The sequence below is a fragment of the Galeopterus variegatus genome, unplaced genomic scaffold (assembly GCF_000696425.1).
Source record: "Galeopterus variegatus unplaced genomic scaffold, G_variegatus-3.0.2 Scaffold1452, whole genome shotgun sequence".
Lineage (NCBI taxonomy): Eukaryota > Metazoa > Chordata > Mammalia > Dermoptera > Cynocephalidae > Galeopterus > Galeopterus variegatus.
The window spans coordinates 80,362-92,394 of record NW_007727563.1 but is presented as its reverse complement, the minus strand read 5'-3'; the positions used below and the strand labels follow the sequence as shown (position 1 = coordinate 92,394).

General features: G+C 43.7%; 1 protein-coding gene across 1 annotated transcript in view; it reads left to right on the top strand.

The window, feature by feature from the left end:
- Positions 1-8,393: 8,393 nt before the first annotated feature.
- Positions 8,394-12,033, top strand: part of BEND5 (BEN domain containing 5) — a 32,762-nt gene continuing 29,122 nt past the window's right edge. Inside the window, exons 1-2 of the mRNA XM_008577115.1 lie at positions 8,394-8,738; positions 10,783-11,167. Of these exons, the coding sequence (XP_008575337.1) occupies positions 8,574-8,738; positions 10,783-11,167 (550 nt within the window). The 5' untranslated portion in view covers positions 8,394-8,573. The remainder of the gene's footprint in view (positions 8,739-10,782; positions 11,168-12,033) is intronic.

Here is a 12,033-nt window from a genome sequence, read left to right as displayed (position 1 = left end):
AAAGCTTACCGTTTTCTCTCACGTTCCCTCTGCAACTCTGTGCTAGTTTATTACCCTGGCAACAGCCCTGGTGAAGCATCTAGACAAATGACCCAGCAGAATGAGGTTCCAAGTTTTGTCTGTGCCCCAGCCCTATTCCAGGGCCACTGAGGTGGTGGGAGTGAGAGCAAGGAGACCTACTAAAATCTGGCTAGCAATTCCCTCTCTCCCTATTTGGATGGCCTCAGTAGGGCATTTCTTTAAACATGCCCACCTGAAGGAGTCTTACAGATCATCTACTCTTGTCCTGCACTGCACAGATGAGAAAGAGACCTGGAAATCCCAGTGGGTGGCCACTGGTCACACAGCTAGAGGGACCTGTTGAGGTTTTCTAGGCCCGGTCCATGTTAGTACCGAAAAGAAAACCAAAAGAGAGGACTAGTCATTTGGCGAGTTAGTAGGAGAGCCAGGCCTTGATCAGTGTCTCCTGGTTTCATTCTGCTATCCCACAGCAGGGCACTCTTCTTTTTGTTATCTTGGCTGGATATAATCCTTGAAACTTGAGAATTTTGTCTGCTTTGGATTTTATAAAAACAAACACCATAGGGCAGGGAATGTAATGTGCTTGTCTTTTCTGTGGCATATCTGTTTTTAATGTAAACATAAGACTTCACAGGATTTTTGTGTAGTTGAAAAACTTTAAACTTGTGTATAATTATTTATAAAACAAGACAAAACCTTTGTAAAACATTTTCTGTTTAGCTGTTTAAGATTTTATCCTAGCTAACAAACTCACACCAAATTAAGTTCTCAACATTGGATTATTTTAATTTTCCAGCCTGATTATATGTAAAATGGAAATTGAGATAGTGTTTCTGCCATTTTAAGTGTATACTACAAATTCTTCAGGGGTATTGTCACTTTTGAAGACAGACTTGCATTGGGTTTTCTGTCCACCTGCCTGTTTTTCCTAAAATACCATTTGCTTATTACCATACTTGCACTTTCTTCCCAGTGGTAAATTTAATGAGATATTTCTCCCTCTCAGATTAATAACAAATATCAAGTTAGGCTCTATTTTTGAAGAGCAGCTTTTTACCATATTTTTACAAGAAATTTTTTTTATAGTTTTGAATAGAGATTCTATTTGAGGATTATTTAGAGCTTGGCGACCTTGATAAGTTTTGTAGTTAAGGCTTCAGATCATATTTATATAGTGTTTAGTTCAATTTGAGAATTCATCACAGCATTCTTCTAGGGTGTAGGCAAGGTCTTGAGATAAAGGCACTTTGGAAGTTATATCAACACACTCTCCATTTTATGTGTGCCTTTTAGTTCAGTCGAGAAAGTTACAGCAACTTGGTAATTTTTCTCTTGTTCCTATAGGATAATTAGGTGATAGGAACAAGGCCTGAGTGCCAGACAACTGCCACTTATGTCTTAGGAAAGCCACCTCACTTCTTTGAGCCTCAGTTTCTGCTTCAACCGAATTATTGTGGGAATTAAGCATAGTGATGTTTGTAAAGAATGTGGCACAGGACTTGGTGCATAGTAGGTGCTTACTTAGTATTTGTTGAGTGGGTGAGTGCAATTAGCTGACATCATAGTAGTTGGAAAGGAGAAGGAGGTAGATGATGCCCAAATCCTCTGTGGCTTTCCTTGCCCCGGAGACAAGAGAGTCAGGAGGTCAGAATGAGTGAAAGTTGTCTCTTCAGAGGTTACACATTTATTTCTGTTTACACTAAAACTGATTATTTGGCTTTAAGCTTGGAGCAGTTGCCAAGGCAGATTGACTAGAGAGCTTTCTTCATCCTTCCCAGTCAACTGCTAATTTCTTCTGTGCAGAAGCATATTCCAAAGTCACATTTAAAGGCCACATGAAGTATTTGCTGTTTTAGATGATCCACACCACCCTTCACCTTCACTAATGTGACTAGTCAAGAGTTATAGCTTCTTGTCAGCCTATGTTCGGTCTCCTCCTCATGCCTCATCCATCTTGCTTGCCACTGCCACATTAATCTTCCTAAGACATCGCTTTCATCATGTCTCAATCTGTGTCAGTTACCTGCAGTGGTTCTCTTTGCCACGGGACAAAAGCCAAACATGTAACCCACAGGGTAGCCTCATAGCTGCTATTTATTGAACATCTGTGACAAGAAAGGCACTATGCTTGGTGCTTTACATGCACTATCTGTTTGGAAAACAGTTTATTGTCCCCACTTTACTGATAATGAAACGGAGACTCAGACTGGTTAAATAGCTTGCCAAAGTTTCCACAGTTAGGATGCAGCAAACCAGAAGTCCAAATCAGGACCACCTGATTCAAAAGACTGTTTTTATTAGACAATGGACTTCCCTCTCCCAACTGTTTCTTCCACTTTTTGTGATGACACTGAGTGTTCAGTAATTGTCTATGGATTAGATATGGATGTAAGGCACCTACTTCAACTCAGAGTTAGGGTTAGGAAGGCTTAGAGACCAGAGGTTTGCCCTATGTGAATCCTTTATCAGCCAGCATCTCTCAGGAAGTCAAACCTTGCATTCTGGTTGAGGTTCTAGACACATACTGGGTTGTAAGGCCCCATAACACATGGGCTACTTAGCATAGTGTTCAACCCAAAACAGGGGCTCAGTATCTGTTTACTGCCTGCAGAAAAGGATGAATGGAGGCCTCAGGTCTTCCTGAGCCCTCATCCAGGGAGCATGGGTCAAGGAGGAGACTGATGATCATTAGCATGGAGCCAGGAGGTGGCTAGCTCACAGAGAAAAGATCCTCCTGGCCAAGCATTGTGGCAGCCAGGGGTCAGGTGAGGAGGCCTATAATTCAAGGCACTGTCTGCTTCTGTCCCTTTCCTGAACTCACTCCTATCACTTCAGAGCTTCCCGGACTGCTCAGCCTACCTTTTTAAAGAACCCATTCAAGCCTTGGAGCCTGGCTACAACCTGTTTCTGTTGTGTCTGGTAATGGTTACTACTTTCTGGAGACTTCTTGAGAACAGAATGGTCTGGCAGAAAAGCAGGAGTAAAGTAGACTTCAGCTTTATGCTGGGGAATTTGGATATCCTGATCTGTAGCCATCATTAACTCATTCATTTAGCATTTATTCTGGCTCTATCATGCGTCTGGCAGAAAAGCAGGAGTAAAGTAGACTTCAGCTTTATGCTGGGGAATTTGGATATCCTTATCTGTAGCCATCATTAACTCATTCATTTAGCATTTATTCTGGCTCTATCATGTTCCAGACATGTGTTTCGAAGGTACACAGCATAGGCTTGGGAGGCAGACAGACCTGTATCAAATCCTGGCTCTGCACCTCCCCAGCTGGGTGATCTGGGGGCGGGGGGGCTTTGTTTCTTTGAGCCTCATTTATTTTTTGAAAAAAAAAAATGTGGTTAATAATACCTACTTGCAGGTTTTTTGTGAGGAGTAGTAATATATGTGAAGAGCCTTATTGTGGCATCTGATATGTAGTAGACGTTCCACAAAAGGTAGCCTTATTTTTAATTGAAGCATATTTCCTATAACATAGCACTCACCACTTAAACCATTTTAAGGTGTGTGCAATTCAGTGTTTCTTAGTATATTCACAATGTTCTGGAACCACACCACTAGCTAATTCCAGATTTTCATCACCCGAAAAGAAATCCATGTTACCCATTAAGTAGTCACTTCCCGTCACTCCCTCACCCCTTGCCCTAAGCAACTACTAATCTATTTTCTGTGTATACAGATTTGCCTGTTCTGGATATTTTATCTAAATGGAACATATAATATGTGGCCTTTGTGCGTGGCTTCTTAGAATAATATTTTCAAGATTCATCCATGTTGTAGCATGAATCAGTCTATCACTTCTTTTTATGGCTGAATAATATTCTATTGTATGGATATTCCACATTTTGTCTGTCCATTTATAAGTCAATGGACACTTGGGTTGTTTTTACATTTTAGCTGTTATGAGTAATGCTGCTATCAACATTTGTGTGTGCAAGTTTTTGTGTGGACATATGTCTTCATTTCTCTTGATTGTACAACTAAGAGTGGAATTACTGGGTAACATGGTAATTCTGTGTTTAACATTTTGAATTGCCAAACTGTCTTCCACAGTGGCTGGCCCATTTTACATTCCCACTAGGAATGTATGAACGTTCCAGTTTTTCCACATCCTTCCCAACACATTATTATTATTATTGTTGTTAATTATAGCTATCCTAATGAGTATAAAGTAGTATCTCATTGTAGTTTTAATTTGCATTTCCTTAATGACTGATGATGTTGACATATGCTTATCAGTATATCCTTTTTTTTATTATTCTTTCATTAAACATTTTTGTTCGATGAGTCCATATCGTGCAGCTAGACTTATGGTATGGGCCCTACCCTGATGTTACTTACTCTCCAGTGGGAAAGGTAGACCACTAAGCAGATAATTGCAACATAGTAAGATAAAAGGCTACAAGGAAGGTATGTACAATGTGCAATGGGACCTTTGAGGAGAAAGGTGGGGTTTAGTGGAGGCTGAGCAGAGTTTGTCAAGCAGGCAAGGAAGGAGGGGGACATTCCCATTAGATGGAAGAGCATGGAGCCTCAGGTATAGCTGGTGATGGTGGGGCCTCCTATCATCAGGTGGGGAGTGGAGTATTACCTCCAAGCCAGGAAGGTGGGCAGGTTTCCACCTCAAGAGGCAAGTTTGCCCCAGGCTCCAAGCCAGCAGGCAGTGCCTGCTGAGCTTTATCATCCTCCGGTGCATTTGTCTGCACAAGGCTCTTGTTTTCAAGGCACATTTACTGAGTTGATTTGACCCCCACTGGAGGCAAATGTTATATCCATTTCTACAGAAAGAGAAAAATGACACTTAATGAGGTAGCAGCTTGCTCAACTTCTCATACCTACAAGGTGGCAGAACTGGTCTTGGAATCCAGGTTGTCTGACTCCTCATTCTTTACACACCTGCATACTGGACCTCAGCTGTTACTAATAGGTATTCAAGGTCATTTATTCTCTAGCCCCTTACCTTCCTTCCTCACCTCCCTCCTACCTATAACTGAACCATCTCTTATAACCATTCCAGTCTAAATGTTTTCCCAACTTTCCTCTTTTGGCTTCTTTTATTTCTCCCATCTTGTGTGGTCCAGATTCTCACCAACCTTAAATGGCTATCCTTTTATGAATACCAGCTGTTCAAGTGCCATTCACTACTCAAGTTCTTAACATACAAAATTGATCATATTCACAGCATTCTAGCAATGTGAGTAGGAATTATTTACTTCAAGTCATAGATGAAGCAATAGGCTCAGAGAAGTAAAGTAACTTATCCAAGATCACCCAGCAGGTAAGGAGTCTAGCTCAAATGCCACCTCCTCTCAAAAGCCTTCCATGGTTAGACTTTACCAAAGTGATCTCTCTTGCTCCTGAAATCTTCTAGCAGTTATTTCTCCCTTATTCATATTCTGTATTTGAAGTCTTGGGTTATCTTTGTACACATTTTTATCTTGTGTCCTCTCTCTTGCTCCTGAAATCTTCTAGCAGTTATTTCTCCCTTATTCATATTCTGTATTTGAAATCTTGGGTTATCTTTGTACACATTTTTATCTTGTGTCCCTGTATTAGTCTGTTTTTGTTGCTATAACAGAAATACCTGAGACTGGGTAATTTATAAAGAACAGAGGTTTATTTGGCTTACAATTCTGGAACAGCTGCCTCTGGCACGGGCCTCAGGCTGCTTCTAATCACGGCGGAAAGCAGCAGGCAGCTGGCGGGTACAAGCAGATCACATGGTGAGAGGAAGCAAGAGAGAGAGAGAGGAGGTGCCAGGGTCTTTTAAACAACCAGCTCTGGTGGCAAGTAATAGAGCAAGATCTTACTCATTAATCTCCCCTCCCCCAGGGAGAGCATTAATCCATTCATGAGGGATCCGCCCCCATGACTCAATCAGTTTCCAACACTGCCACATTGGGGATCAAATTTCCACATGAGTTTTGGAGGGGACAACACATCCAAACTCCACTGGTCCCCAACTGTTCATTCGTGTGTGTCCCCAGGGCCCAGCCTTGATCCTACAGAGTATAAATTCTCAGCAAATGCTAATCTGAAGCATAGGAGAAAAAGCTCTGAACCTGGGTTATGTAGTCTGGGTTCTTGGACATTCATGTTCTGACACTAACTTCTGTGACTCTGTACAAAGATAAGCTTTCCAGGATGAGAACCTGTCTGCCCTGCTCTTCCTTTATCCCTAGAGCTGATTGTCGCATGAATGGATGCATGGACTTTACCATTTGGAAACTCATTTTTCTTATTTTCATTTTGAAAGGGTTGAATGAGATAATCTGAGCGTTGTCCTCTGTTCAAATATTGCCTATTTTTGTGAGTCTGAATGATTGCTTTTCTGCACACCAACATGATCCTGAGCTACAGAGTTTAAGTTCCAGGAGGCAAAGCATGGCTTATCATTTCCAGTTTGGTGACTGCCTCTCAAACATTTGCCCTTGAACTTGTCAAACTGAAGAGCAGCCCAGGAGCTTTGCCCCCAACACATACACAAGTTTTAACACTACTCTCTCATCCACTATATCTCTGTCTGTCTCTCTTAGTTTTTTTACGTGTGTGTATATGCACACACACCCCATTTCACGATAATTTCATTTAAAGCACTCTCTTTAGGTTTTACATTTTAGCAGGGTTTTTTTTGTTGTTGTTGTTGTTTTGGCTTAGAAAGAGTCAACAGTGATTTATAGGAGGGCAGCAGTCGCTGTTTTAGAAAGACCAGTCCATGCTTAACCCATTGGATGTATTTTATAGGCATAAAGAGAGTAAGAACAGGCCATTCTTGTGAAAATAGAACACAAAAATTGCTCTTCCGCTTATCAGGAAAGGCCGTTTTCATCAAGGGAAAGGCCGTAGGGGTGTTCACAAAGACTTCCTCCCTTTTTTTTCCTGAGCTGTTCCTTTACACTCCATACCCCGCTTAAGTTATTTCTTTGTTTTTTAAGTTAAATCTTTATCCACCTTATGCTTAAAGGAATAAAATGATTCAGAGCACACTGATAATAACAATTATCAAATCCCATTTATTGAGTGCCCAGTGTATACCAGGCACTGTACTGTGAGTTGTGTGAATTATTGCTGTCATCTCCACACTCCTGTTACAGAGGAGAGACCTGAGCTCAGATGGTCCAAAGCCCTTAGCTACCCCTCTCACCCTGTTGTGGAAGAGCTGAGGTTCACACTCAGGTCTCTGTAATACTGGAGTCCCACCTCTGACTTTCTCTCTGACCAGTTGTGGCTCCATTCCTAACATTAGCATTTAGGTACATTCTAGAATATTTATGCAGTTATAAGTGTCCTTCTCAGCTTTACTAACAAGTTGTGAAGAGAGAAGTCTGGCCTGGGAGAAGTGTAAGAACATGTTTAACACATGCACATGTGTGCGTGTGCACAGACACACAGCACACGCTCACTCTCACTCACACTCACACACATGCTCCCACATGAAGACCGTTGGAGACTGGCTTTAACCAGCTCCTTGGCCACGTGTCATGTCCAGCATTGGGCAACATGCTAGAAAATGCATTTACAATACAGCAGTGGGCACCTTTGAGGAGTATAAGAAACAATAATTCCCAAAGTCCCAGTTCAAGCCCAGGACACAAAGTATTTTACCACAAGGGGCCAGTTCCTGAGCAGGTTCAGAGTTTTACCTCAGGAGCCCTCCTGTTTGAACTTTACTTTTGACATCTCCAGTGAGAGACAGATCTGGGAAGTACAGTTTGAAATCTCTGCAGGAAAAAAAACCAAAACCGAAAACAAAAAAACAAGCCTCTCATCTTATGTGAGGTTGATCTTGAAGAGTAAGCAAGTGAAGAGCGAGCCCTTTGCATCTGTGCAGCACTGTACACTTTGGAATGCACTGGAGTGTGTGTTGTGAGCACGAGCGTGCCTGGGCGAGGTGCCAGAGGCCTGCGGCCTATCCCTGGCCCTTCCTCAGACTCGCACCTTAAACATGCTTCTTCCGTCCTCTGCGTTTGAGTTTCCTCATCTGTAAAATGAGAAAATTGAGCCGGTTGGTTGGTGAGGTCCCTCAAACTCTGTTGTTCTGTGATTTGATACCAGTAAAAAGTCAGTACGTGTTACTTGTTACTCTTCCCACATCTGCCGTACCTCAGTCTGTCTTATGGCAGGGCTGTGGGGAGGTCCCTGACCTTCCAGCTTAGACTGTGCCTCCATAAGAGCGGTCATCACTTTTATGCCTATTGGACCTGAGCAGGCAGAAACCCACCAAGTTTTCTTGGGAAGACCCTTGATTTAGAAAGATCTCAGATGTTGAGGGATTCTAGAATTCCATAAAAGACCACCCTTCAAGGTGTACTTACAGAAACCCCTAAGCAAATTCACTGAGTGCTATTTCCACACTTCGTATGGCAGTGTTTTTAGCAAACACCCTTGATCCTAGAAAAGCACCTGCACTGGTGCTTTTAGAATCCCTGTAGGCAGGAGGGAACAGTCCTTGGGTTTGTTTGTTTTTCTTTTTTTTAACTGGTCTGGCCTCAATTATTTCCTAGCATTTAGGGTTTTGGGCATTTTGAGCATTTTGACTTATAATGAAACTTGTTTTCTTGATATGCATTTTAGAAGATAAATCTGACCTTGAAAACAGTGTGATGCAGAAGAAAATAAAAATCCCCAAACTTTCTCTCAATCACATAGAAGAAGATGGGGAGGTTAAAGATTATGGGGAAGAAGATTTACAGCTTAGACACATCAAGGTAACAAAATCTTTCCTTTTTCTGGAAATATTCAGGAGCATTTTCAGATTTCTCATAGCTAAAGAATTCCAGTCTGGTCTCCTCTCCCCACATAAATGTCCGCTGGTGTCAAAGGCCACAGTTTTTTTCGGGGTGGGTGAGGCTTGGGACAGCTAGTGTGCATTCGCCCTGCTGGCCAATTTTCTCCAGCCTATAGCTCTGGAGAGGTCACTTCTAAGCTCCAGGAATATTAAACAGCTGTTTTGGGGCAGCAGCTTAGAGCCAGTCACTATCAGATTGCCCCAAACAGCTAAGTGTGGACTCATTGGGAAAACAAGGTTTACAGAGGGGGTTTGTGGGACCCTGGCCTGGACAAAAACCTTTACGTGAGGTTGCATTTCCTTGCTGTGTGCCTCAGTTGGTCTCCTCCAGCCTTCACTTTGTAAACCAGCTGAAAATCTTGTTCAGCAAGCTGTTTTTCTGTGCAATGAGTACCCCAAAGGAAGGAAGAGGGAAAAGAAGGAAGAATGCTTTCTGCATTGACCATGGTCTGATTTTGGACACGAGGTCAAGGATGTTCCCAAGGCATAGTCCAAAAGACACAGTTGAGTTCAGCTTATAAATTCATTGCACCCCTGCTGTGGGCCTGACCCTGTACCAGCCCCTGAGGTCATGGAGATTAGCCAGGGGTTATCCCGGGATCTCATAGTAGTGAGGCAGACAGATGTGCAAAGTGATCATTACAATTTTAGCTAATAAATTCATCTATACTAGCAGCACCTTATCCAGGCAGATAAAACAGCGTAGGACTTTTGTCATGTAACTTGATCTCAGCGTCCTGGTTTTGTTTTGTTTTCCTTAAATTTCCTGAAGTTTAGTGAGAGGTTAAGGCAGGCCTGACCTAACACAGTTAAGTTGTCCAGAATCTCGTGTCCTCAGTTGTCTGACCTCCCACAAGTGCCCCTGGTCATCCTGAAGTTTAGTGAGAGGTTAAGGCAGGCCTGACCTAACACAGTTAAGTTGTCCAGAATCTTGTGTCCTCAGTTGTCTGACCTCCCACAAGTGCCCCTGGTCAACAGAGCTCCTAACCCTCCTACCCTTAGTAAGAATTCAGTTGTTCCCATAACTCCTGCTGCCCCTCAGTGGAAGCCAAGTCCACTTGAGCTGGAATTCCTCAGGCAGCTGAACTCCCATCCCCCGGGTAGTCTCTTCTAAAAGAACTTTTCCTCTCTATATCTACTGTCTTGCTGAGGGAGAGGCTGGCAAATGGGGAAAGAGCCTTGTGCTAGAAGTTGGGTTCCAAATTCTGGTTCTGGCTCTGTCAGTAACTCACCTTGTGACTCTGAGTGTAGTCCTTTCCCTCTCTGGGCCTCAGTTTCCTCACCTGTAAAACAGGGAATTAAACTGAAAGTACCTTCAAGTGCTAGCATTCTTTGAGCTGTTCAGTTGAGAAAACATTTATAAAGCCCCTGCTGAGTGTGAGTTCTGAGTGAGTAGGCAGTGGAGAAAAAGAAAATAAGACATGGTTCTTGCCCTAGATTAGATTATAGAGTTTTGAACATCCTTCCCAACTAAAGCATTCTTGAGGAAAAGGTTACATGGCGGAATACGCTTTTTAAAAACATTTTATGTTTTTGTTGTTGAAGAGATTTGAATGTCACTCCCCTGGGATGGCTTGGCCTAGCCAGATTTCTCTCTGATTCTCCACAAGTACATATTGAACACCCCGCATGAGCCTGGGCATTGTGGGCAGTCTGGGGGATGGGGAAGCTGGGAAAGGTAGTCACGCAAAGGCAGTGGTGGAAAAGAAAAAGTGCTAGCCTGGGAATCCAGTCCTGGTTCTGCCACCAACTGACTATATGGCTTTGCTCAAGACCCTTCCCCACTCTGGGCGTTCATTTCCCTATTTATGAAGTGAAGGGCTTTGACTAAGTGTTTGCACAGGTTTCTCCAAACACTGATGTTCTGTGGTTCTGTGATTCTAGGATTGTCTGGGGAAATATTGAGCTGCAGTCCAAGAAAGTCCCAGCTGCCCTTGCCTGAACTGATTCTCGTTGTCCTACAGAGACCTGAGGGGCGGAAGCCAAGCGAAGTGGCGCACAAGAGCATTGAGGCAGTGGTGGCCCGGCTGGAGAAGCAGAACGGCCTGAGCCTGGGCCACAGCACATGTCCGGAAGAGATCTTCGTGGAGGCCTCACCAGGCATGGAGGACATGGACAGTCTGGAGGATGCTGTCGTGCCCCGGGCTCTGTACGAGGAGTTGCTGCGCAACTACCAGCAGCAGCAGGAGGAGATGCGCCACCTCCAGCAGGAGCTGGAGCGGACTCGGAGGCAGCTGGTACAGCAGGCCAAGAAACTCAAGGAGTACGGGGCGCTTGTGTCTGAAATGAAAGAGCTCCGTGACCTCAACCGGAGGCTCCAGGATGTGCTGCTCCTGCGGCTTGGCAGCGGTGAGTGAGTGCCCCAGCAGGCCACCTACCACTCCACACGGGTGGGATGCTTCGTGCTGCTCCTCTTCCAGGAGGGCAACGGAGAGAGGCAGGCCAAGTGCCGCTGAGGCCAGGGAAGGACACAGACTTGGCTCAGCAGTTTCCCCAAGGAAGAGTCACTCCCCTCTCACAATGAATCCCATAGGAGCTTATGTATGCAGCAGCCTCAGCTATGGGAACGTTGGGGAACGTGGCTGTGAGAACACGAGCTGCTGAAATGTTTGCCACTATTCATTTATGCATTCATTCCGCGAGAGGCAGTACCAGGGACTGCAGAGACCCTATCCAAGAAGGCTTCAGGATAGTAAGGAGAACTAGACACGATCCTAAAAATATGCATTACTTTAAGCCAGAAAGTGATAAATGCCACAGGAGGGATGCTGATAAAATGATATGGGAGTTCAGAGGGGTGGAGAAGTTATTTGTAACTGAGGGCATGAGGGAGACTTCAGGAAGGAGGTGGGCCTCGGACGGTGGGCAGTGTTTCAAGGTGCAAGAGGAGGCCAAGGGCGGCACTCATGAGTTTGGGAAAACACCCGGAGCATACTAAAAAGGAGTACTACAAATGTGCTTTGAGGACAGATGATGGAAAGTCTTGAAAACTGTATCAGCTTGGGGTGTTTGGACTTGTTTTGGTAGGAATGGGAAGCATTAAAAAGCTTTTGTGCAGAGAGGCACATGACCTTAGGAAGATTAACATAAAGATGTGTAAAACTCCTTTGGTTTACTCATAGAAGAATTTAATAGGCTCTTATATTGTACCAGATTTTAACTAACCAGGTTTTTAGGCTTTCTTATCTAAAGAAGTGGTTTAGAAGCAAGAATCA